At 39.0% G+C, this 27,693-nt stretch overlaps 2 protein-coding genes across 2 annotated transcripts; one reads left to right on the top strand and one right to left on the bottom strand.

Moving 5' to 3' along the window:
* On the bottom strand, nucleotides 1–9,322 carry eif4eb (eukaryotic translation initiation factor 4eb). The gene is made up of 7 exons (XM_042500424.2): nucleotides 9,176–9,322; nucleotides 7,195–7,298; nucleotides 5,698–5,793; nucleotides 5,496–5,559; nucleotides 2,774–2,887; nucleotides 776–915; nucleotides 1–681 (listed from the first exon to the last, which is right to left on the bottom strand). The coding sequence occupies exons 1-7, from the start codon at nucleotides 9,191–9,193 to the stop codon at nucleotides 567–569; spliced, it is 651 nt and encodes a 216-aa protein (XP_042356358.1). The 5' UTR covers nucleotides 9,194–9,322; the 3' UTR covers nucleotides 1–566.
* Nucleotides 9,242–27,693, top strand: metap1 (methionyl aminopeptidase 1). The gene is made up of 11 exons (XM_042500423.2): nucleotides 9,242–9,447; nucleotides 10,766–10,817; nucleotides 11,028–11,137; nucleotides 12,877–12,937; nucleotides 20,562–20,653; nucleotides 20,752–20,835; nucleotides 21,069–21,207; nucleotides 22,433–22,564; nucleotides 23,997–24,140; nucleotides 24,247–24,312; nucleotides 25,587–27,693. The coding sequence occupies exons 1-11, from the start codon at nucleotides 9,331–9,333 to the stop codon at nucleotides 25,751–25,753; spliced, it is 1,164 nt and encodes a 387-aa protein (XP_042356357.1). The 5' UTR covers nucleotides 9,242–9,330; the 3' UTR covers nucleotides 25,754–27,693.

Genomic DNA, 27,693 nt, shown 5'->3' with positions numbered 1-27,693 from the left:
TAATTGCAAAACCAATGTTTTAATTATATTAACACTCAAATGAATATGAGTCATGAAATACTTTCAAAAGGTTGATTACGTGCAACAGTTCAAGGCAAAAAAGAAGCATAAAACAAAGGTCTAACAATCTAATTGTATCCAGGCAAATTAATAATAAATTAAAAGGGTTTAATGTCATTGAGGATTACAGCAAACCAATGATGCTGTAGCAAATGGGAGAGAAATATACATTTTTTTTTTTTTTTTTTGCATTTCAGGATTCCCTGACATTAAAAGAAAAAATAAAATCAACACAAATTTCTTTAGTAGAGTTTGCAGCGCTCTAAATCTCTTCTACTATTAATACCTCTCATTGTTAGTGTTTTGGAAGATTCATCTGTTTTCTGTGTGTTTTTTTCATCTGTGGTTCAAGTCCTGGGTAGGTTATGGAGACACTTGGCTTGTAGTCTTGGATTTTTGTTTTTTCTTCTTCCAGATTGCATTTCCGCAGAGTCTTTGCAGCAAAGTAAACATATGAACCAACAACAAATAAGACAAGAAAATGAAAGAGGCACATAGGGCTTTTCTCAAACGACAAATTTGTTCTTGGTGGTTGAACCGCTTTTGGTAGCTGTGTCTGCGTGCGACTGGTAGCCGATCGTCATCTTCATGGGAAGGCCCAGGCGCTCCTTGTAAACTCTCCTGTTGATGAGAAAACGACACCATGAGAGGACGCAGTAATGCCATTAAGAGTATTTATGAATAGAAATACGTCATTACAGGAGAAACGCCTCACCCTATGTGCGTTACGGCCTCTCGGTTCTCATAGTCTGATGTCCAGACGGCTATTTTATCTCCTTTTGTGCGGATGTTGACCACGGCTCCGCAGACCTCATCGCTGTAGTCGTCAAAGGCCTCTCCAACTAGGCACAGGAGCTGGTGAAGGGACGGGGAGGAACAAAAGCGTTTCTCAAAACACGATGATTCACATCTCGGCTTTGACTTGAATTGTCTACATTCTCGTAAAACAGCCTTCATTACTGTGGATCGGCAATAAGTTTGAGATTCTTTCTCTCAGCTGCGCCAGTGTTACTGGAAACTTCTCAGCTTCTGCTGCCATAGGGTGTTACTGCAAAGAGTCCTAGTACGCAGAGATGAGTTTGCATTTTTGCACTTTTGCTTTAATATTACACACACTCGTAACGCTCTGCACACAAAATGTGCTTTCAAAATCGGGCTATAAAACTATATTATACATTAATGTTATTTTCTACTTTCACTGTTTTTTTTCCAACATCAGTCCTATATCATCCTATATCAAATAATTATTAATTTTCTGAATTTCAACCCTTTAAATGCAAGTTGTTTTTAACTTGATGCCACCATGTTTTCAGATTTTAATTGTTTTCAATGTACAACATGCAAAGTGGATTTTTTTTTTTAAGATCACAGACTGAGATATGTCAATAATTTGCAGTAACATTGACTGTGACAGTGCAACTAATACAGGGGTAGGCAACCTGTGGCTTTGGAGCCACATGTGGCTCTTTAGCCCCTCTCCAGTAGCTCCTGTGTGTCTCTGACTGAAAATGATATGGAAATGAATGGTGATTATTTTCATTCAATTTCATCATTATTTTAGGCCTATAATTACTCTTGCATTTTTCAATTACAAAAATATGCAGCCTGTACACAGAATATGAAAATGAATCATCATTTCATTAACTAATATATGCATCATATTTCTGTGGCCTTTGTTTCCTTTTCTGCTAAATTTCAAAAGTGGTGGGTGGTCCTGAATCAAAAAAACCTGAATAGCTATGGATTCCAAATCCAAGATAGGAGAAGTCTCGGAGAAAAATGGATAAGTTAATAGTGCACTCAATAGATCTTTTAATTTTTACCACCAACACTGCAAAGTTAATGCAACAAAAAATAATAAATAGTTTTAAAACTAAAATTAATGAATGCTCATATAGACCCATTAATAATATCGATAGGCTAATTTTGACTATGTGTCGTGTTACTTGCAGCTCCAGACAGATTTTTTTTTGGGGGGGGGCAGAAATGGCTCTTTTGATAGTAAAGGTTTCCGACCCCTGACCTAGTGGAAACAACATGGATTTTCTCCATATGCCAAATATGGCAACAAAAAAAAAGACATCATCAGGTGGAAAATAGCAAAAATGACAAATTCAAAGTTAAAAGCCCAGAAAGAAAACTGCAGTTTGAATGGGCTTCAATGGAGTATTTTTGCACTTAACAGTATGAATGTAAGAATTTTGTTTCCACAGTGTGTTTCAGGCTTATTGTAGGAGCTGACCAGGAAATTCCAAGACTAAACAAAAATACACAATTTTGGCCAAAATGTACACCATATGCATAAACACAGCCAAAATGATCAAAAAAGTGAAGAGTGGAAAGCGTGTGAAATGTGCCAAACTGTCCCTAAGGGTTAATATATGGTAAACCAATCAGCCCAGACAGACCAGTGCTTTCGGTAATAACAGTAAGTGCTGTATGCTAACTGGGAAGTCTGAGCTTGCTGGATGTCTGTATCACTGTCAGTGACCTTTAGAGAGCTCGCCACAACACACTCTTTGCAGCATGGGAGCCAATTCTCAGTTGCTCTCATCTGACTGTGCTTTGACCCCCATCATCAGCTCAGCACACAGCCAAGGCGACAGTTAATGCATCGTTTAGAAATCATAATAGAGTGATGAGTAATCGCGTCACTTATTTGAGTAACAACACCGAACAGGATGCAAAGTGCAGTGGCTGCAGTCAAACCTACAGTTTCCAGCCAGAAGCGGTCCAGGTCTAATCTCCTCTGCTGCTTGTTGAGCGTGATCAGCCAGCGCCCGCCACGCTTGTTCCTCTCGTCCTCCCACATGGGTTCAATGCCATCCTGCAGCAACGGTTCAAATTGTCAATCTCAAACCACCAAAAGTTCAAAACATCCTTTTAAAAGAGAAAGTTAAAGCTTGATTTCAACACTGCCTGTGGAAAATCTCTCTCTCTTTCAACTCTTCAGTACTCAAAGCAGAAATTCTTTTAATCTGATTAAAAGTTTGCAGCTGGATACTAAAAGTTTTGCAAGATCTTGACACGTGTCCTGTGAAGGTTAAATTGTTGGTATTTCTCTCAAGTTGCATTCTGCCCTTCCACACAACTTCCACCTCATCACTCTGACTCACACTTTCTAAGATTTTAAGTAGAAAATTAAATAGTACAGGGACTGATAAAATGACTCCCCTGCTGAGGATACAAGTTCACCAGTTAGTTTTCCCCACAGGTGATTCTCCTAAAGAGTTCAATATAAGCACACTGATTGCAGACGGTGGTCATACTTGATTACAGCTTTTCCTTTCATTATCATCACCTATTTATCTCACGCAGTATAATTAGTGGCTTTCTGCCGCCTCCTGCCATTAAGCTTACTAAACTTTCACACACCCATCTCATTTTCACATCTGGGTAAATGAGCTATTTGGCAGAGTTGGCAGAGACAAAGTTAGTCAGGGAAACTCGTGTCTAAACTCTAGTAATGATGCTGTTGTTTTGACTGAAATTGTGATAACAACAATTCGACCAGGTATTGCTCTGTTTTGCATGAGCTTTTTTGGTTCTGTTGCCGTTAAAATCTTGAAATTTGGCTTCATTGGAACACTAGTGATAGAACATTTTGTGGACCTCAGAGAGAGTAGATTCTGGTATTGGCTAATAAGGGATCTAAATAGATAAAAACAAAGTAAAACTTGGACCCTACATGGACCCTTTTTTGCCATGTTTTTGTGTCTGAGTGACTAATGGAGACAGTTTTTGACATGGATCCAGTACTGAGTGAGAGTGCAGCAGCAGCAGCTGCAAAACAGGCTGCAATATAATCCCTACGGGCCATTGTGTAAAGTCAATATACGTCCATTAAAAGTGTTTGTTTTTGCCACGGACCGGTTCAGATTACTTTTCTAACAACATCATGGAAAGGAACCTACAGAGAAATTAAATGTTTTTTCTATACCTTTTTGAATGTTTTTTCTTTACATTCATTTATTTGTGGCGGCCAGCAACAATTAAAATATCTGCTACCACAAATAGAGTTTCTTTTCTTGGAGCTATTTTTGGCGTTACTGATGTATGCATGTGTGTATATATATATATATATATATATATATATCTCACAGTGCAGAGCGCACTCTGGGCATAGATGGAGTAGCAGAATCTCAGGCACAATATAAGTGATTTATGTTTCGCTTTCACTACGCTGTTTATTCTGCGGGGTCTGAAAGTCTGCATTCACTTACAGCAGCTGCTCCTCTCATCCCCTGATGCATTCTGATCAGCTCTCAATGGGTCAATGGATCAATTGTCCATCCCAAAATCTGCTGCTGAGATAAAAAAAGAACTCACTGAGAGTTCTGCCTGAGCTGCCTTCACGGCACGGACTTGCAAAAACCTCAAAATTTAGAGAGGGAGCACAGACACACAATTAAAGGAAAAAAAACTACTACAATTTGCAGTAATTGTTATAGAGCTATCACAACAATTGCTGGTAGGGATTACACTGCAGCCTGTTTTGCTGCTGCAGTAGTGACATTCTCTCTAAATACTGGGCCAATTTTCAAACTTTGCTGTCTCCATTAATCATTTACACACAAAAATACTGGCTCCAAATACTGAAATTTTCCTTTAATTTAATTACTCTCACAAAGAATATCAAAATTGAACAAAATAATTTTCAAAAACTGGCAAAAGACGTCTTTTTCTTCCTGCATTACATGTGTGATTGATATCAGCAGCCATATTTGATGGCCAGACCTTTGCTTAGTCTGAAAAAAAATGTCTTGTGACATAAATATGATCTTCTGCGTTGACAGAAAGATGCTTCATTGTTGGAATAGGTGAAAAAATCAATACAGCATAGTATCTGGATATTTTTGTGTGGCAATGACGCATTGTTACATTGGACCCCAAGTGTCGATTTTTTTGCTTAACAAATTATTAATATTAAAAATTAAACTTTTTTAATCAATAATAATCAATTACTTTTTTGTCAGTCCCCTGGATAAATTTTCCTGAAGTAAAATTGACTGAAGTGAGATAAATTGCCTAAAAATGTATTATATTAGATAAAACACATGTTGAAAAGTTTCCCTTTGGGGACATAATTTTGTCGTCAGAAAAAAAATGCAATATATTTTATTTCAATACTAATATAGCATTGTGACTTCAGTACTGCAATATTATTGAATTTTGGTGTTTCCCTCCCCTACTTCATTGGTTTTTTCACGGTTCTTTTGGTTCCAATTAGGGATAAAACAACACTGTCGTCCTTGTACATACTGTCGAACATTCAATATTGCAATTGTAGACACTGGTTGTAAAATATTAAGCATTTATATCAGTACTACAGAGGATATTGGTATGCAAAAATATTTTTAAAATGGTTTTAACTCCACTTTATTCTGCACTTGAACTCTTCACATTTAAAGAAATGGTAAATAAATCAAACGTACCTTGAACAGGGAGTAATCGCAGCCTGACATGAGGTTGCTTGACAACTGGATGTGGTTGTAGAGACTGAAAGGAAGAGACCACGGCATTAAATAAACATGCTGATCTGACAGTTTTTCAAAACACAGCATACAGTCATGACATTTTACTGCTTCAGTCACTCCACAGGAGTACAGGAGAAGGAAAGGATTTATTGCTCCTTACGCCCAGAAATCTTCAACCGTGTCAAATTTAGATATGAGCCGCAGGTTGGCCTGCCATGTTTTGCTCTTGTCATTCTTGAAGAACCACAGGGACCATCTGTTGGGTGAAAAAAAAAAACAGGAAAGGGAATTTGCATAAATGTTACAAGCCTCTAATTAAACACGAGGTAAATAAAAGTAACAGAAAGCCATTGAGCTCTAGAGCAAATGAGAGACGTATGGATGCACCTGGATACTGCAAACTGTTCAGTAAATCATTCACTGTCACGGTCCAACTCATTTTGATGCTGTGTCATACTTGTTTCACGCTAAATCCTCTCGTAGCTCACCAGGTGCCTTAAGCTCTTTGGATTGAGAAATAATAAAGAATCTGTAGCTGTTGACACTATAATAAAGCCATTAAAGCAGCCAGTCTGACCGTGGGGTTTTTAAATGAGCGCAGTCTAAATAAATGCAGTATTTTGTACTTTTTTATGTTTTAATCTTCCGTGCTCTGCTCAGACTGTTCTGAAATTGTTCAGCTTCCTCTGAGTACAGACAGCATTGCCTCTGGTGAATGGCTGATTTATGTCTCACTTTCACTTCTGTATGAGCCGTCCGTTCAGTTGTGTGGAGGAAGGGTCATTCAGCTCTTGAACTACGTTTGAACAATCATGTGACACGAGTCACCAATCTTGTCTTTGAAGCTGATGATTTTTGATTTTCCAAACTTCGCAGTTATACACTTCCACACACTCACATCTGGGAGCAGCCCAGTTCACCCAGTTCGTTATCAGATGGTGGTGTATTTGAACAGGGGCCGGTCGACGCATACTATTTTTTCAGTTTTGCCTCTCAAGTCAAAACCTAAACATATAACAAATGTTAATTTTAATTGCATTTTGATGTATCTTGTGTCAAACACAAACCTCACAATTCACCAAAGCAGTTATTACAGCATTACTACAGCAAAGGGCGTAGGTTTCATTTTGACATTGGTGGTGACACGTATTAGGCAGGGGGAGTGAGAGTCCTCCCCCAGGACATTCTGAGTGTCAAACACTTCATTTCCTGCATTCCTGTGAATTTTTATGCACCGATTTCTAGTGGAAATGTCTATGGGAGAACACAAAATTCAGGCTCACAGATTAACAGCTCATGCGTTTCAGCAAGATTTCTGCTCAGAGTCAAAACTCTTCCCACACATCTGTGTTCTCTGAGAAGTTGAGCATAATGTAATATTTTGGAAGAAGAAAAAGTTGCAATATTACGACGATAAAGTTGTTGTGTTTTCTGAATATTATGCTGATGTCTTCAAACATCAACAGTACAAGAAAAACCCTTTCACCCATTTTACAACTGCAAAAAAGGAACTAAAATTAAACAGTTATGAGTGCTGTTGCTTATCATGGGACATTATACCTGCAACATCATTTTGAAAAAAATAAATAATTTATATATATATATACATAAATAAACTGGCTATCCTGAATTTTTTTTTTAAATTGCAGCCTCTAACCTGTTCTGGAGGGGGTGTTTGATGTAGGCCTCTGGGTTCACAATCTCTTGTCCAGTCTCCTCAGCTCCGTCTTCATCAGGCTGGGGTGGACTTGGGTTGGTTTCCTAAAAAGCAGTTAGGCAGAGGTGAGACGCATAAAAGGGAAGTAGGCAGTGGGTTTCCATTCCCAGTAAATGTCCATACTTTGTAGAAATTATCCTGTCATCTAATTTCTGAAGTACCAATATTCCAGCTGTTGATTAGTTATATATATACATATATATATATATATATATATATATTAGATAAGGTGCCTTCAATGTTCTTCCTGCCTTAAGGAAAATAGTATTTTTGGCTCACTGAACACATTAACTGCTGGTCTACCATTGCTTTGATCACTTACTTAATTTGTGTTATTGTGTGACTTTGATTAACTAAACCTTTTAAACACCAAAGTCACACAATTACACAAACAAGTGAACTGATTGGTGCAGCAGTGGACCAGCAGCTCAGCAGATGTTAAATTACAGCTTTTTTAAAGCTATTTTTTTCTGGCTTAAAAGCGGGCAATATAAAAACTTTATTCATGCGCTGGAGAGCACTGACTGGCATGAAGGAAAAGCATTGAAAATACTCTTAATATAGCATACACTTAATCTGTACTATTTTGTTTCGGTGGGACTATTTTATGGCGTTAGAATACATTTTGTTACCCTCCACAGCAGTAAATTGCATAGCTTCCATATGGGACTCCAACTTGTTTTTCCAAACTGGTGGTGTGCAGACTGAAATCGCCTTTTTGATATTTACACTCAATGTTTTAGTACCCCATGGAACCACACTTCAAACAATCTGAGCTACCCCTTTAAATAGGCAAACAAATATTTGAGGAACCCCCTGCAGTAACTTTGAGGACCCCTTAAGGGTCGCGGACCTCTTGTTGAAGCCCCTGAAACTAGACGATACACTAAATTAAACAGAAATCAAAATGTATAGAGAGCCCATAAAGAGCCCATCTGACAAAGAGTAGTAACGTTTACTCGGGTTATTTATACTATCAAACGATATTAGTAATCTCTTAAATGAATTTAAATGTATAAAACTGAAACCCAGAATGAACATCTGGTACACATTTGGATGGTATGGCTAATTAGCTCTACTGCTAACATTATCCCGATAACTGGAAACAAGCAACATCGAAAGGCACAGCTGTATTCATTCCCAAAATATTTGTTGGTGAACCGAAAGAACGTCACCGAACAATTTCCATTCAGAATTATTCAGAATTATCAGCCTGTTTAAAATTCAAATTACATAACATTGCAAAGTATCCACTAAGACATAACCGTACAAAAAGTATTTGAATTCGGCGTATATTTCATACCCGAAATAGTGTTTACGAGGGGTAAAAAAAAAAACTTTTAAATATAGCATTGTAGCATTCAACCAGCGGTAGCTAAATCAACGTTAACCTCAGCCAACAAAGTAGCTAATTTTGCTGGCAGAGGTCACACTGGAGACCTGCCAACCAAATTTGACAGTTGGAACTGTAGCAACAAAAACAAACTGCTGTTCGCATTTACGGGATTATTTTACACGCCGAAGTGACTGGTATATCATTATAACCATGCCTGTTTTTAATAAGTGTTACCCATTTATGTACTTTTGCGGTTAACCTGAGCAATATTAAAGTAACTACTCTTGTAATGGGACTTGGTGTGGTTCTCATCGCAAAGGTGAACGGCACGTCGGTTAGCTATAACGTCAGCCTTAAAGTTGGGAGATCTCCACACATAGGCATTCCTCTTTTACGCTTGGGTCGTGGCACACAAGACAAACTTGAAACTAGTCGAAACAGCACGTGTGATTGCACCAAGTGTTAACAGAACTCTTGAAGACTAATGTTTAAAGTTACACACAAACTTTAAATGTGAACACCCCCCGTAATTAAAGCAAGAAGCCCCCCAAACGTTTTGATATGTTCTTTACAGAAAGTGCTCACCGGTTCGGCGGTCGCCATCTTACAAATCTCTGTTGGGAAAGTTTCTGTTGATTGGACCGAGCTGCGCAACGTGACGACGCCGCTGCGGACATGCGCTGTGTGCCGCCGCTGGCTGGCTGCTTCTCCGCGACTCCACCCCTCCTGCAGACGAAGGCATGGCGAGCACCGAGGCTAGAAGGGAGTGTGAGACAGAGGGCTGCACTAAGGACGCCAAACTTCAGTGCCCGACATGTATCAAGTTGGGCATTCAAGGCTCCTATTTCTGCTCACAGGTACCGCTGCTTTTTCGGCTTGTCCGCTTCAAACGTCGGCTGTAGCCGCGCAACAAGGCCCCGTGTGTCATCACGAGGCTGCTAACTTGCATGCTAGCTAGACTTGTGTTGTTGCTCTGTAAACCGTTAATAACGCATTTGTTTCACGTTAACGAGTGGTTCTTGCTGTGTTATTCTATACAGATTACAGAGGATGAATTATGCAGTCAGCAAATATTACCGACGCTGTACTTTTAACAGTAGGCCGAGGCAAAAGGTTTAACGTTAGCTAGCTAACTTGGCTGATCAGCTAAAATGACTGAAACAACGTTCCTGTTTAAACGTGCATTTCGTGCGCTGACACTGTAAAACTGTATTAAACAAAGCTTGTGAATACACCAGGTGTTCTATTAATGCAGTGATAATGAGTTATGCAGTGCCACAGAGTTAATGGTGTGTGACAGAGCGTTTGGTGTCACGTTGTTCGACCCTCAACCTGTCCACCAGACCAGAGCCCATACAAAAATCTGTCACTTTAAAGACGGATTTCTTCTAAACAAAACCATATGCTAAGCTGAAGCCCCTTAGGATTTAACAGAAGCCAACCTCTTCTTCGTATACAAATGTTTAGCTCAGCAGGACTTCTTTGAGGAGTATGACAACTTTTGGTACAAATACTTATACAGTTGTCTTTCATTAAACACTTAGATAGTTTGTAACAGGTCGTATGAATCACATGTAAGAGTTGATATTTCATTGATAAAGTTTATGGATGTCGCTTTGGGAGCATTTTTTTACTTGCAGCAGACACTACATTGGACATGATCTCTGCATATAAAGAATGAAACATTAAACTACAGCAACGGCACACCAGCTCAGCCGTGGTCTAAGTCAAAAGCTTTATAAATAGTTAGGTTGGCTGGCAGTTTGAATGATCTTGTGGTGCCATGGTATTTTGACCCCGGAGATCTCTGCTGGGATTGCATTTTCTGCCTGTGCAACTGGACCCTGCTTCCTATGTTTCCTGTCTCTCTCAGCTGTCAGCTGTCCAATAATGGCAAAAACACTATTAAATGGTAGAGCTATTGTCTCAAAAATACAAACAGTCATATTTGCAAATGGCTCTGCTGTTATGGCACTTTTTATGGTGCAATATTAGTCACAGTGTGCAGCCAAGCAGTCAGGTTTGAATCAGCACAAAGTCTGTGATCATGCATGTGATAGTCAGCTGTTAATTAAGTGGACTTGTGAGCACAAATCGCTCCATATTACTAACAAAAAAAGCATGGATCTGTCATTGTGCATCTCTGTTGAAAGTTTCTGTGTTTTTCATTTGCAGGAATGTTTCAAAGGGAGCTGGGTGTCTCACAAGTTGCTGCATAAAAAAGCAAGTATGTATTACTGATCATCTTAAGTTCTGCACTTTTACGTCTGTGATGGACTCATCCACAGTATGAATACGTCGTTTTAGTAAATTGGTTTTCAGTTGAACTGAAACATGATGTTTAATTAGTGCTTGTCAGGGACAGACGATACCCCGTGACTGTGAAGTGACACAATGTTGCCAGATGCTTCAGATATCTTGTGCTGTGTTTTGTCAGAGGAGGACAAGAACCAGAATGAATCAAAGAACTGTGTGGAGAAGGACCTCAACACAGACCCATGGCCGGGCTACCGCTACACAGGCAAACTACATCCTCACTACCCGCTGGTAAGGTCTTTTTCTTCAAAAACTCAATGCTGTCATTGATTTTGCCATGTGTGATTCCTTAAATAAAAAATGGAAAGAAGACTTAAGTGGAGACACGTGTAAGTGATGCCGTAATGTTTCCAATTTGTTGTACCCAGTGGTGCTAAAATTATTTGAACCCGTTCCCACAATTTTTCTGCTCAATTTCGCACTAATGGCTGTAACAATGGCAGCAACTGAAAAGAAAAAAAAATCAGTATATTTATATTTTATTTTTTATTCAGAATTGCGTAGCTGAGATCAAAAGGGGCATGACAGGTGTGACATTAAACACACGAGCGTCAACCTCTAGCATGAGATATATGCGTCTGCAGTGCTTTATAAACAATAACTAAGGCATAACATGTCAATCACCATCACTCTTTTAGATGGCAGCTGATCTCATCCTCTTCTCGGAGAGTAAGGAGCTCCCAAATCTCATTGTTTTCCCGGGTGCCAGACATTTAGGGGCGCCGTTCTTCTTTTTTTTTATTAGCTGCTATGCTAAGAGCTGCTTTTTAAATCTCCTGTGGTGGGTTGCATGCATTAACTACTTTGTAAAAATGTTACACTCGTGCTGCTCCGGCTTTATGTTTTACACAGACCTCTTTTCGGAGCTGTCACTACCTCTGGTCCTGGCTCAGAGGCCTTGAACAGGCAGTGTAAATGCGGCTATTGAATGAATAAGTCAGTTTTGACAAAAGTGTCAGATAGAACCTTATCATTTTACATCGACATGTCAGTGTCTGTCTTGTTTACAGCCCTTGCCTTTGTTGTTATTACTTCTCCGTGGTTTGGGTGCACTTCCGGACAACAGCGTTAGTCCCGATTGGCTAATCCTTGCAGTGCTCATTGGATAGGTGGAATGTCAACTAAGAAACCGATGTCTCATAACGTGATGCCTGATGCATCAGTCATTCCTGGGGTGTGGTTGGACTCAAAGGTCTGAACCCAGCCACCCTTTTAATGTTTTACTACAGTTTTTTTAAATGTCGGCTTCTCTCTCGTGACACAGTTGTGCACCCTATTAGCCGAAAGGTTGCCAGTACACTCAGACATGTTTCAGGCTTCATGCATTACATTAATTCCCTTAAACAGAGATGATAAACAATCACTGCTGCACACCACACCAGATATTTTAAAAGCACGGAAAAATCCCAAACAGGGTCAACAGTAGCTGACTCGCTGGCAGTAGCACAGTCCATAGGGGCTTTACTGGGGAACTGGAGGGTCACAAGTCCAAGTCCCAGTACAGATCAAGTATAGAGTGTGGGCTGCTGTCTGGAGACGCACGAATTCGCCTCCTAGCCACTGTCGTGGTGTCCTTGAGCAAGGCAACAAACCCCAAGTGCTCGGGCTGCAGCCCCCTTTCTCTGTCATTTCTCCTTTAAACGCAACTATATCAGTGTATGTAACATGTAAATGAGGAGAGTGAAAAAATTGAATTTCCCCTCTGGGATTAATAGAACTAAATATGTCTTCTACACTGATCTGCATCTGTGTATATTTGTTTTTGGATTTGTTAAAACTCTTTGTAACACCAAACTGCCTCCTAAAAAGAATAAAGGGCATCATCAGGAAAAAAAAGGAAAAGGACGGAGAAAAAACGAAAAGTAACAGGAAATGTTCAAAATCGTGGCCTTCTACAAATCATTTATTATCCATGTGTTGATTTAGTAAATTCCATAACAGTTCTGTCCTCTTCTTGGCCCCTGGTGTAGACTCCCATGAGGTCCATACCCGGTGACATCCAAAGACCTGACTATGCTGATCATCCCAGAGGTAACTGTGCTTCTTTCTCAAGTAAATATGTTATCAGATTGGCTTATTGTCCACCTGGGAAACTTATTATCTTCTAACAAGCTCACAGTTTTTGACACGGTGAAATGCAGAAATCTGCAGTTTTAGCTTCATTTGTCATAGCCATTAAGGATGATCTGATTACATAGATCGGTATTGGTGCTGATCAAGGCGTTCTTCAACTGACTGGGACCAGATGTATTGAGTTTATAAAGCCTGATCCGATCTTTTTTTTTATGTCCGCTGTCTCACAGGTGTTTTTACTGGCAAAGGTTTCCTGCACAGCAGTGCAACAATTGCAACCGTCATTAACTCTACAACTCTCCACCTCTCTTCCACTTTGCACCCCGCCTGCCGTGAAACACAGTATGCCGTAAATGACAGCGAAACAACAGCAAAACACAGCGTTTATTTATTGAGGTTATGAGCACACGTTTCAGCTCAGTGTGAAAGTCTCATGTGTTTCACTGTCATCTCTGGCACATGGCGTTTCACCGTGGATGGAGCACGGACAGCAGTCGGTCTCACTCATAACGCCACTCTAAGTGTAACAAAAGCCCTGCAAGCAAAAAGTCAGTAAGAGTGAGCTGATTGATTATTGTAATCCAAGCAAAAGATGTAAAGACGACAAAAATAATCACTCAAAAGAATACATTTCATTTATGTCACAAAGGCTGCATAGAAGCAGCAAACACTGGAAGTTATGCTCTTAAAGGGACAGAAAAATTCACTCGAAAAAGTGACAATGTGACAGATGCCTTGTTATTTTGTAAATAAATAAAAAATAAATGTACAAAACATGAAGGAGATTTTTTTCTTAATAGGTTGAAGAGCTATTGAGTTATCATACATTGGATTGATTTTAATCACTTTAAAATGTGCAATGTGCAACCTTGGTTGGGACATCCCTAATAACTATTTCATCCTGGCCGAGAATGTAACAATGCCAAATGCTTTCAAAAATCTGAGATTTTTTTACTATAAGAAATATTTACAATCACTATATACGACCTTGTTCCACTGGCAAAGCTGCACCGTGACATTCATATTGTTAGTCATGAAATCCTATAGGCGTCCAAACGCTTGCCCTGTTTCAACAGCTGGGTGCTGCGCTGTGCCCTTACCATTGAGTTCTGCCTTTTTCTTTTCTTTCCATTTTTATTTTCATATCCAAAATTTCTAAATCAATTTTTGGCATTTGTAAATCAGCTAGACTTGACAAAAATAGTGTTTCTCAGGTAAATCAATTTCTTCACCCTCCCCTAACTTTATCGAATACAAATGCATGTTTATCCCGTGTATTTATGTAACAGTGTCATTGTTGTATTGGTGGAAGATGAGAGCTTTTGTGCAATCCTGACTGATAATAAAACATGATCGTCCGACAGGCAGAGTGAAGAATGCCCAGTGACACCTCTGAGATTCACAGATTATTATTTTTTGATTACTTTAACATAACAGTTGGCCATTGATGGCATAGATGTGATAACATGTGAATGCACATTCAGAGCTGCAAGCTGTTGAGGGCCTGTCTCAGTGTGTTACAACAGCAGACAAAGCGGCCATCCATGCATGTTTTATGTAACTTTTTGCATGAATACACAGATAAGCTGACTTATCTTGGGCTGTAGGCTAAAGAGCTGTAGGAAACAGGACCATCTGAGCATTTGCAGTCTTGCAGGAAATGCTAAAGATGTAGAACTTAATGAAGGACAAGACCAAGTTTTTAGCCATTGAAAGTGGAAGCTACTCAATTTTTTTAATTTCAATATTTTTATTGAAGAAAATAAGAGAGTCTTGTACATGAATTGTTATTCCAAGATGCATTTTCTGTGTTTTTTGTTAAGTAATGTAGTAATAAATAAACATTATTATACACAAAGATGTGAGTTTATAAAAAATGAATTACATAATAAATGAAAAGTCTGTGTCATGCAATATTGACACCAGGATTTTTGCAGTAATTTAGAAGTAGTTCAGAACTTCCATCATTGAGATATGGCTTCAGCAGCCAGAACAGACATCACACCTGTATATTTCTGCATATTTTCCCAGGGAAATGGTTGGGTTGGCTACTCATAATTACTATTTAAACACTGCTTTGTCACTGGTTTATGCCATGGTACAGCTGTTTTATCACAGTTTTCCTCTAAAAAGGAAACATTGTGTCACAAGAAAAAAAACCCAAAACATAATACCACATATCAGGGCTGGCCATAAAAAAGATTTATGTTGTACTGAGATATAAGACTATATATTGTCTTAGATATTGGATGTTGTTATATCGTGAAATGGAATAAATGGATCTTTTTCCTGCTTTTAAAGGTTGCATTTTAGTAAAGCGATGCACTTTTCAACTTGTCAGACACTTCTACTTGTTTTAATACTTGCTTTTACCCACTTAGTCATTATATCTACATTACTAATGATTATTGATCAGTAATGGGATTGTGTTAATATTTTTGTAGAGCACCAATACTAAAACATTGTCACATCAAAGAGGTAAATTGGTAAAAGAAAAATTAGAATTTCCCATTCTGTCTCCCAATTCTAGTGTTTTTGAGGCTTATAAATATCGAGATATACATTGTGTATAGAGATATTGCCTAAAAAATGTCGCAATATAATTTTCAGCTCATATCGCCCAGCCCTACCAGCTATTTGTGAATGAGATCACACAGTTGCATCCTGTATGTGGTTTTCGCAAGTGTCTAAAAGCCATATACATCTGTGGAGTGAGATGTGTGTTCTCAGTGGGATTGGTGGTACTGGTACCATTTCTCTGGATTTAATTTGATTCAGTATTGCTATGAAAAATGGGCCCTTTTTAAGAATTGATGTCTGAGGAATTGTATGTATATAAATTATAATTTCATGCAACTCCTCAGTTCCTCTTTTAGTATTTTAACACTTAAGAATCACTCAATTTTATGTGAGTACCTTTCTCCTGATGACATCTTTTTCAAGGCTGACATTTTAAGCCTTAAACTGAAATTGATTTTGCTCTGTTAAACAGCCCAATAATATTTCGTATCTCTTGCCAGAAGTGGTTTCAGATTTATTGCAGGGAAAAGTCGACCTGCAGGCAGGTCTGCTGTAACACTGTGGTTTCATGAGCAGTGTGCTGCTTTTGTGTCTATTATCTGACACCTATAATTGTCTTCTTGCTTATTTACATGTGTTTCACTGGGCAAGTCATTCAATCCATGTGCAACCATGGCAACCTCTTCATCCTTGTTATCTGACTGCACAGATCCATACTCAGGTAGTCATGGTTACAGTCTCTTCTCATTCTCCTGTGATGCCCTCTCAGGGACTGAAGCACAATTGTCAGACTTTAGACTTTATTGTCCCCGGGGGGAAATTCCGTTTCACTGCACTGTACCCGTCAGACAACTGGACATATATCAGCACACTGTGACAGCATACAATAACAAAAGCAAAAAAAAAAGAAAGCAGCACATGGTAACAACATATAATAACAGACACTCAGGTCTAACCAGTGAGGCCGATTGTCTGATGCAGCTATAGATATGGGGATCAGACTTTTCCCAAAGCTGCACCTCAGTGCTCTGTCCCTGGTCCCGAAGGGCAGCAGGGTACGGCGGTGATTGAGTGGGGGTGTGAGGTCCAGTTCTGTTGAGGTTGCAATGGCTTTAATGTGGAGCTCTGAAGTCTGCTGTGGAGAGACCAATTATCCTTGCAGCAGTGTTAGTTATTTGGCATGGGTGGTATCTATTTTTCAAACCTTCATACCTTCTTGACATTTCACCAGGGTATATGGTATATCACAGTACTTGTATTTAAAAAAAAAACAAAAAAACCCCACAAAAGCAGAGCTGCTGGTGATAGAAGTCATTGTAGCATGTATGTAATTTTTCAGCCTGCAATAGAATGACCAGCTCTGTGCTAAACAAACTTTTATAATACTTACACATTTTGTTAAGCAAGAAAAATTTCACAAATGAACACCACTTTAAGGATTTTTAAAGCCTAAATGTAATCGGCAAAAGTAAAAAGCTAGTGTTAGGCTATAAACGAACTACGCTACGGTTGCAATGCCACTGCTATGAGGCTGTAAAGCTGCGTTTGGCCCAGTTCGGCGTGGTGGCGTTCTGTAATCTCAGGCTGTCTTTTCGAAGACGCATAAAACCTTCCAAGTTCACAAGTTGCGTATTTCAGTGTGTATTTTATGTTGTACAAAAAACCATGAAAGTCTCTAAAGCTTGTGTTAACCATAGACCTTATTTAAGGCCAATTAAAAAACCCATTGACTTTGAGACAAGGCAATCTAAAGTGCTGAAATGCTGGCAGATTTCCTGGTTTTAGGACCCATTAGAAGGTTCCCTGTAGTATAATGAATAGATAGAAAAGAAGCACAATTCTTGCTGGATGACCCAGCGACACAAAAAAGATATGTTGAATAAAATCATGTGGGTAATAAACTGCTATTTTAGTTGTAAGAAGTCACCTTAAGGTAAAGTTATATGTTGCAGTATGCCCAAAATGAGGCAGAGGCATTTTTCGTATTTATGAGTCCTATAACGTTGTCCCCACCACTTGCTGTCGCTATCTTTTTCAGCTTAGCTGCATTGCCACAATACAGCATTTATGTATCAGTTTAATAGAGAAAGGTTTTTTGAAGGTTTTAAAATTCATATTGTAAGAATTTCTAACTAACTAACTTGCAACTCGCAATGATACGTATTTACATTGTTGGGTCTGCTCTGTGGACTGGATGTTTTCTGTTAAGATGCTAAAGCATTGACATTTTGCCATTGTGATAATCAAGTGGCTAACTCTTTTACATTAGACACACTGTACTGAGTTTCTGTTTTGTTTCAGCTTGACGTGATCCCAAACTTTGGAAACGTATTGTTGTGTTCTGTGGCTTGTGTCTTAACTTTACCCCTCACATAGTTATATAGTTAAAAGGATGCTTAAATTTGAAGCTGCAAATAATTTGAACTGGTGTTGTTAAGTAAAAGAGTTACTTGAGTTTCTTGATAAATCATTTCAGCCCTTCTGTCAACTGTTTGGTTATTGATGAGAATGGGATGATGAGGTGAGGGGGGACCAATTACAATTTCCTGTGTTTTGCCATCATCGATCTGAAACAGGCTAACATGGCCCTGTTATTGAGCTGAAGTCATATGAAATGATAATTACCTCTGATAAACCTATAAGGACTGTACCATCATGAAAACATTATAATGCCTGTACTGCAATTCTCTCATTCTTGTCTCTTCTCTGAGCAGCTGTATCAAAGCGTAAGTAAGTCTAATTGAATGTCGCTCTCACACCATCGACTCTGCAGCTCAGGAGGTCTGTATTTGACTTGTACACAAACCTGTCCATAGTCCGCGTTGCCAGGCAACTGTTCATGTTCATCTAGCAATCATCTTGTTGAGTTGATAAATTATAGATCAGGGAATCGTTGATGACTCCAGTGCTTTGGACAACATGTATTTAAATACTGCCCCAATGTGCTTTTCAGTCCAAGAATTATATTATGTTGTTTAATTCAGTAGTTCGACAGCAAGTAGTCTAATGTGTTTCCAAGCTGACTGCACTGACACCCGTACTCCTGTTTTTCTCCATATTATAACAGTAACAGCCTGCTCTGTTCCTCTGAGTCGACAGTGTGAGAGTCATTAGAGTCCGCCTCTGCTCAGGTGCCGAAGCTGTAGCTTTTTCTATGCAAGAGCAGCTAGCTGTCTATAGTACCATAGCACCGCAAGACGCTTCTATGATGTTTAGAAATTTGGTATTCCAAGTCGAAAGAACGCAATGACAGAAGAACTTTTTAATATATGAACCATTGAAACCATGATGATTCAAAGGCAATGTTGACCTTATATGTTAATTAAGCAAATGCGTTTATTTTATTTCAACAAACTGCAAATCTCTATCAACAAAACCACCACACTACATTAAAATAAAGAGCAATTTTATCATCCTAAAACACACTTCATTCGAATTCAGCATAGACAAAATAAAGCTCATGAAGCCCAGCTTGGTTGGTCTTGCCACTGTTACAGCAATCACCGACTCTGGTTTATTTGTAATAAACACTTAATTTTCTCAGTAAGCTGTGAAAATATTCTGGCTCTACACATGCTGAAATGACTGTTTATTTAAATGGAGTGTGGTGGGTTTCATAGCTTTTTGGAGACTGTTTCTGGTTTAACGATGAGGATCTTACTCTGTAACCCTTTAAAACCTAAGCAAATTGATTTAATTGCTTTAAAAAAAGGTGAAAAAGGCAAAACACAACTTAATTAAAAATGACCCACAAATAAGAAAAGATAAAAAAATAAAAAATACAAGAAAACTACCAGAAAATTTGAAAAATAGACAAATAAACTAAAAAAAGTCAATTATAATATTAATATATTAATGAGCTAAAAAAAGTGCTTAAAATAATAGTAATTCTGTGAAATAATTTTAAAACATATAATTATGATGGTTATAAATACAGTTTTATGTGAAAATTTTTCCTTAGCTTTATAAAAAACAAAAAAATCCTAAATGTACTTATTTCTCGCAATTTGCGGAAAATTTCTTGGCAGGTTGCTCACTGCCTTTTCCCCCATATTTTTGAAAGAAATCAAACCAATGGTCAAGTTTCAAAGGGTAACACAGATTTTAAAAGGCATCTGAACGTAGCACAAGAAAACTAATGGTGATCCAGGTTTGTAAGGGTTAACAAGGTCTGTCTCTATAGTGATACTTTCCCTAATTTACCAGACACCTAAAATAACAATTTGAGGCTGTCATTGACGAAAAATGTGGATAGTGGATATAAATTGATTGATAGTAGTTACATTGCAGCCTGTTCTGCAGCTGCTGGCTTTTCAATACTGGACCAGTTTCAAAAATGATCATCCCTGTTGTTCACTTAGACACAAAAACATGGGAAAATAGGGTCCTTGTGGAAAATTACTTAAGTTACCCTTTAGCATCACAAATATGGCTGAGCGATATTAATAAAACCAAACACTGACTAATATAAGCATTAAAATGTTTCTTTGCTCATCTTAGTCTTAGACTGTAGACATGGCACATGCTGAGTGTAGATGTGGCTTACATTGAAAAGTGCAGGTTATGGTTGCAGAATGTGCATTTGTTTTGTGTTTTTTAAAGATGTCTGCTGATTCACTAATAAAACAAAATCTCCTTTTATTGTACTCATGGTCTGGAGTGGTATTAATCATGTACTCTGTTGAAGCTGCCAGGAGTCAGACACCACAGAAGGTAAAAGTTATTAGTACGGGTGGATACAATAGCCTTATGTAACCCATCCACATGGCACAGTCTCACTAAAAATATATTGGTTACTGTGTTACTGCAAAATTACAAAAGAAGGGTGATGCTTGTGCCTTCTCATTACCAAATGACTCATTGTCATCTGTCACTTCTGGTGCACAAACTAAATCAATTAGGAGTATGTAAATGCAGCTGTGACGGTCCAGGTTGATGCTGCGTGTAAAAGTCGACAGATTTACAGCTGCTTTGCAAGGTCCTGTTTGAGTCGGCTCATCAGCCCTGCGGAGCATTGACGTGTGAATGATGTCAGTTGTCTGTCCTTGTTTCCGTCACGCAGGGATATCTGAGTCGGAGCAGTTTCTGAAGGGGACGTCTCAGATCAAGATCCTGTGTCCTGAGGACATCGAGGGCATGAGAGTAGTGTGCAAGGTAAACGTAGGAGCTGACTGCTGTTGCTGTCATGATGTCGCCATGGTTCTTATTTTTAGTTTATGTACCTTCGTATTTCATATGTATGTTATTTGCAGCTGGCACGAGAAGTCCTGGACATTGCAGCGGAGATGGTGAAACCGGGTATTACAACAGAAGAAATTGACCATGCTGTGCATCTGGTATATACACAAATACACAACTTACACATGCTGTAGGGGTGTTATGTCCTCTTACCCAAAGTAGCCACTACACAAACATAATATGACTTCATATCCATTGGGATGTAGAATCACTGTGTGCACATACAGCTACATGACACTACGTGTCACTCATCTCATCACATATAACCTTTTTTGTCCTCACTTTGCTCTCTACAATCTCAATAATATAATAACATACTTTGTCTTTTCAGGCCTGCATAGCAAGGACCTGCTACCCCTCCCCTCTCAACTACTACAACTTCCCCAAATCCTGCTGCACGTCTGTCAACGAAGTCATCTGCCATGGCATCCCAGATAGAAGACCATTACAGAATGGAGATATCCTAAACGGTATGCTTATTGCACTACACATTACATGATTTCCTAGCATTTGCAAATCTGTGATTCATATACACATGTACAGACCTGTGTATGCATTTACAAATATGTCTACACATTTAATCTCTATTTGCATTTACACATTTGTCTACACTTTCACAGATCCATGTTTGCATTTACAGAATTATCCACGCGTTTACAGATCTGTGTACCAATTAACCAATTTGTCTACACACACACAGCTGCTGATTACACATCTGCAGGTCTCTGTAGATATTCAAAAATCTCAATTTCTTGGCCATCTGGCACCATGGTTAGAGGATTCAAACATCTACCAGCTACTCAGTAGATTACCATTGTGTTTTTGGCTGGTGAGCGAAAGAAATCTGGCAGTCACTCGCATATTTACCAGCATTTGGCTGTTCCTAATTTCCAATCTTGGATTACACATACACAGATTGAGATACAGTCACAAAACTTTCCGCAGACTTTTGCAAATAGTTCTGCTACAATAATGGCTGCATAGCGTGAGCTAGAGTTACAGTACCACATTTTTTTTGTGACTTTCTCAACTGTCTCATAAGTCTTATTATATATTTATTATCTCCATAACAAACACTTCGATCTTTTCTTTAGTTTTTAACAGCCAGACTTTGTCCTATTCTCAGGTGTACCAGGAACAGTTGAGCTTAGTTTGGATGTAGAAGAATGTTTTATTAAAGGGAGAAGAGGGGGAAGAAAGATTCCTCCTCCATGAAAAATGGTTGTACCAGCATCCTGAAATGGTGTCAGCGGGAGTTTGGCCAATTTAAGCCTCTTTATGAATATTTCTGCTCAGGCGATGTCTTCCATCCGCCACTCCCCTCAGAGCCGTCTGATGGAGCACTTGCCAACAACTCATCTCTCGCTGCGTGGTCCGACAAGACAAATTGTTTCATTAACCTTTAGCAGTGGGGATTTGCTTGTCAGGTTTTCTGCTCTCTATATCTCTCCTCTAGTGGGAAAAGTCCCAGTTTGCCCACTAGCAATTCCAATTTCATCAGCAATTTTCAAAGAGAGGCATTTTGTTTGGCCTTGAAAATGGATCAATGTTTTATACAAACCCACACTCACCCAAACCATGTCATCATGCTTCAGGTTATGCAGAACAGTGCTGCCTTTGTGCTTAACATAATAGAATATATTTTGTCGTGTAACACAATGGCTCTGACGCATTAGCTCTGTCACTCTTATGCAGTGGACATCACCGTCTACCACAACGGTTTCCATGGTGACCTTAATGAAACCTTCTACGTAGGCGAGGTGGATGAAGAAGCAAAGAAACTGGTTCAGACTACGTATGAATGCCTTATGCAAGCCATCGACTCTGGTAAGAACTCCCGCTCGACTCTCTTTCATTTCACTGAATATGTATGCAGACAGGATGCTGCTCTACCACGGAGATTTGAATTCCATTCACTTTCACTTTTAGAATTTTTAACAGAACTACTTTATTTTATGGCTGTGGGGCTACGAGGGGTATAATCACATATCGATATATGTCGTGTAATAATAAATGCAGAATATGCTTTGAATCCATTTAGAAATAGTGTTGCTATTACATGGTTTCTCCATCAGGGGGCACTGACATTTTAGGTGAGACTGATGGACTTTGAAGAAGGTTTTTCTGTTTCTGACCTGTGTTCCAAGGTCATGACTGAACCTTTACTTCTAATTAAATGAATGCCTTACATACACTAGAAGACTTTGAAAAGATTTAAGCGTGACTCCCTGTCACATTGAAAGACAATGTGAGGGTTTAGTCACACACTGTAAGATTTAGTAGATAATGGGGGTTTTGCAGGGTAACTATTTACAAAAAATACAACTAGATTCCTTCAGAGGTTATTTCCCATTCTGCTCCTTGTGGAAAATATCACACCAAACTCATTTTAAGAAATGTGACATAATAAAAATGTCATACATTTCCCCTAAAATGCATAATTCTGGATATACAAGATGCAAGGTATCATATGTTAACAGTATTCTTATCAATTTGGCATTAAAAACATCCATAAATCCATGAAGATTAACATGATGTGTATTTGTTCCCTCACGTTGCTACCAGCCTCTGTTTGTTAGTTGTGCTATTTTATTGGGAGCAGACTGAGAATGAGAGGCAAACTCTTTAAAAATTAAAATAACTTACTAAAATAAGTGCTGGTTGGTGGAATAAATCAAGTGAACGATGAATTAAACACCAAATCTGGTTCACTCCACAACTCTGCCATTTTTTCCTTCTTTTCTACAGTAAAGATAAACAAAACTTGTTCACATCCCTGCACCTCCGCAGCTATTGGTCGTTGACAATGTTCATGTTATTGAAGTTCAATATTTGCATGAGCCAAGGCTGAAACTATTCGATGTGTTTGATTTTTATCCGAATGTCATGTGAATATGAGAAAAATACTGACTAAAAGCTGCTCAGACTGAGGTTTATGACCACCTTATACCAAAAAGTCAAGATCACAGGGGTGCACACCAACCGAAGTGAAACTCTCATGCTTTTATTCGAACATTGGAAATGTGTCTGCTACAGTAAAATAGCAATAACAATCTGTAATGATGAATGTAATGATGTAATGATCTTGTTTTTTCGGTGTTGGTTTTTGTATATGTAAAATCAAATATTGACTACATCATCAGATTTCTTTGTCTCTTAAATATCAATATTAGCCTCAGGACTCCAGTGTCTGTCAGACTATAAACTGCAGTTAATTTTTTCCAAGGCGAGGATAACTCTCGTGCTTCTTTATTTACAGTGAAGCCTGGCATTCGTTACAGAGAGTTAGGTAACATCATTCAGAAGCACGCTCAGGCCAACGGCTTCTCTGTGGTGAGGAGCTACTGTGGCCACGGCATCCATAGACTTTTCCACACTGCCCCCAATGTGCCACATTATGCCAGTGAGTAGTCACGCCATCGTGCGTGTTTTAAAATCTGAAAATAACTGTTGAATACCTCACCTTCTCTCCTGCAACAGGATGATTTTTATATTCATTCATTTCCCAGAAAACAAAGCAGTTGGAGTTATGAAGCCTGGCCATGTGTTTACCATTGAGCCCATGATATGTGAAGGTGAGTGCAGCTGCCTTTTGTGTGAATCATTTCAACAACAATAGAGAGAATCATAGAGATAATAATTTGAGTCGATGCAAAAAAACCCAATTGTCCTAATAAAACAGTTTGCAAATATATGGCAATTAAATAAAACAAATATTGGAGTAAAAAGACTAAAGCACCGCTGTACTGTGTCCTCTATTTCCAAAATGTCAACTTTTTATAAGCAAGGAAAAATGTTTTCAGCTTTCTCACAATGCATTTGTCAGATAATTCATTGGGGGTTTGAGCAGTTTATTTGGCTTTAAAAATAGGTTCTGTTTTCAGCTGTATAAAGAAGTACTTAATTGGTTAGTTTGTCTGACCATATTTTGAGATACATGATTTTTTTTTAGGACAGCAATAAAAAGTAAAATTGTGTAAGGCTGTTAAAGATACAATATTTAAAGTTTTTAACACATAAATGTTTAAAACAACTAGACCAGTTATACATATTTTGTTGAGTTGTGTGTTTACATTATCCCAAACTTTCCGACATTGTTCAAACTCTGAAATCTGTGACTCTAATTAAGGGCAGGGTTTATAGACTTTATTATCCAGTTTTAAGACACATTTTTACAACATGAATTATAGATCTTGGTTGTTTTCAAATGCATGAACTGGATAAAGGATTTCAGTCATCTGATGTCTGAATCTTAAGTTATTAGCAAAACAAGCTGAGCAAACATTAGCAGCAGCTCAGCTCCAGCCCCTGCGAGCTGAACAGACCAGAGAAACCGGGATTTTTAATGTGTCACTGCTTTATTTAGTGTTTTCACTGGTAGAAATCACCTTGTCTCAGCTTGCTTTGGAGAGAAAGAGACCTCTATGGATAATTTGGCCACTAGTATAAACCTGAACAATGAAGGCTTGAGGAGTTCTAACCAGGAGAAACTGACGACAGTAATGCCATTGTGCTGTCTTTTGTTATTGTTTTGATTAAAAACCCCTAGCAGCATAAAATTAAATATTGTTTATGTTTGACTGGCTCACAAGAGGTTAAATGAAATGTAAAACAGCAGACTCAGTCATGCTTTAAAACAGATCATTAAAATTTTAAAAAACACTGTACCTCACAGGTGTCCAGTGAGTCAGTGTCAGACGTGAAGTGTTTTTTCTGCAACTCTGTTTAATTGATGCTGTGTAAGCCAAAGCCGTGTTTTTGTGTGTGTGTGTGTGTGTGTGTGTGTGTGTGTGTGTGTGTGTGTGTGTGTGTGTGTGTGTGTGTGTGTGTGTGTCATGTCTCGTCTCAGGTGGCTGGCAAGACGAGACGTGGCCAGACGGCTGGACGGCGGTGACCAGAGACGGGAAGCGCTCGGCTCAGTTTGAACACACCCTGCTGGTGACGGAGACCGGCTGCGAGATCCTCACCCGCCGCCTGGAGGACAACGGTCGCGCTCATTTCCTCAACCAAATGTAGGCCAGATTTGAACGCATCAAGGACTGGACTTTCCAGACACAGACACCCAGCACCTCTGGGCCTCACACACTCACACACTCTCACACACACACACACACATTTAAAACAAAGAGGCACCACTCCCGGAGCTCAGTGTAACTGTGGCTCTCATTGTTCTTTGAATTAAATATCGGTTCCTCAAATTAAATGGAAGTACTTGAATGTGTCTTATATCCAACGTGGATTGCTTTATTAGTGAAAACTGTATCCTCTGAAGGAAATATGAACGTATTTATGAGATTTGGTTTTGCTTTGTGGTCGGGCTTGACATCAGGCCTTTTTTTTGACTTCTGGGTCATGTGACTCGGAGTTTTTACCGGCTGGCTAGTTGTTGTCTGTGGTGTGTGGAGCTCAGGGCAAATCCAACTAGTGCGCCATGCTTTGCTTCTTTTTCTCTCGGCCTCTGCTAACTTAGTCAGACTTCATGTGAATATCCCAGAGATGGACTGAAAAGACTCAGCAATATTAGAGACACAGGAGGGTTCCTGGAAGCTGGGTCAACAAGTCTCACAACCTCAAAAACCAGCAACTCAAAGTCAAACACCAGGTCAAAAAAATCATTTTAAGTTTAGATGTCAGGCAAAAACAATCATCTTCTGGCAGATATAATGCAGCTAAAGCAGACATATTGTATGCACCGTCTGCTGTCCTTGCTGTTGGCTGAGCAGAAGTTTGGACTGCAATCCACAAAATGATGAGGTAAATCATAGAATTCCAGTTTGTCTTGGCTACACTTTTTTTTTTCTATCAGGTAAGTGTAAATGTCCAGCTGTTCCACCTTTGACAATCCTGTCAAATCATCCATCCACTGATTGAGAGCATACGGGTCAGCCAGTCGGGTCCTGCTGGTCATTGTTAACCTATATAAGTAACTTGTGGTCCTGGAGATGGAGTGACCTTGCATATTTGTAGAAACTCGTATCATTTTCCTTAATTGTCAAAAACAGGTCAGCAAAACTTAGCAGCTAGCGCCAGCTAACGTCGGTAGGGAATGTTTTTGCCTCCAGCTAAGCCCAGCCCACCAAAAAGACGTCATACTGTTTACTTACAGTAAATAGATGTGTTGCACGACTTCATTTGGAGGCATCGCTAATGAAACATTAAGACTCGACAAATATGCATATATAGCTAATGCCCTAAACTGAGAATCAGTATTGCTCATAGATCGACTTTTGACTCTAAAATGACACTATTCCCAAAGGTGTTGATTGGTGAAAGGACCTTTTTAGCCGATTTCAATCTGAACATAATCTAACATGACTGGGAGCACAAGTTTTCATGGCGATCTAGCCAATATAAAGAGCCCCACCTTTGTAATATTAAAAATTCTGGCTTTATGTTCAACAAACCTCGCTAACTCACTAATCTGGCTTTGTAGTACACCTCTCTGCTCAACTGTCAGTCTTATTGCCTGGTTACATGTCCAGCAGAAGCACTCCAGCCTAGTTATTACATCATGAATGTTGCTATTAGTAATTGTGACGTAACCACAGAGCATCTCCATAGATGAGGAGTACCTGAATATAATAATAATGTTGAATAATAATATTCAGGAGTACCTCCAGAACGAGGACACTGACATTGATCACACAGTCGTGTAAGAGCTGAGCTTGTTAATCCTACTTTGAGGAACACTCTTTACCGTCTCGTGTTTCCAATAGCCCTGGTGTAGCAAATTGAGCCTTAATGTGTGAATCTAGGATTTCAAACTTGCCGGATATCTCAAGGCACGTTAATTGATGTTAACCCCGTATCTCGACAGTCACCGTTTACCTTGACGTGAGGAGTTTCCTGGTGTGAGCAGCATTCATTCTTTCTACATCTTCAGAGGACTAATGTGATCACAGTTTCTCTGCCATCTTTGTATTTCTTCTAATGGAGTAATAAATGACTCTTCTGTA

This window comes from Plectropomus leopardus, chromosome 14, assembly GCF_026936395.1.
Source record: "Plectropomus leopardus strain MGB_pleo_1.0 chromosome 14, ASM2693639v1, whole genome shotgun sequence".
NCBI lineage: Eukaryota > Metazoa > Chordata > Actinopteri > Perciformes > Serranidae > Plectropomus > Plectropomus leopardus.
Note: the sequence above shows the minus strand (reverse complement) of the source record. Positions and strands in the feature narration are given on the sequence as shown.

Coding starts and splice junctions, on each gene's coding strand:
- metap1 (XM_042500423.2), top strand. CDS start 9,331: ATGGCGAGCACCGAGGCTAGAAGGGAGTGTGAGACAGAGGGCTGCACT. Junction 20,654..20,751: donor GCATGAGAGTAGTGTGCAAG/GTAAACGTAGGA, acceptor TGTTATTTGCAG/CTGGCACGAGAAGTCCTGGA. Junction 24,313..25,586: donor TGAGCCCATGATATGTGAAG/GTGAGTGCAGCT, acceptor GTCTCGTCTCAG/GTGGCTGGCAAGACGAGACG.
- eif4eb (XM_042500424.2), bottom strand. Junction 5,560..5,697: donor ACGGTTGAAGATTTCTGGGC/GTAAGGAGCAAT, acceptor TCTTCCTTTCAG/TCTCTACAACCACATCCAGT. Junction 916..2,773: donor ACCGCTTCTGGCTGGAAACT/GTAGGTTTGACT, acceptor TCCCTTCACCAG/CTCCTGTGCCTAGTTGGAGA.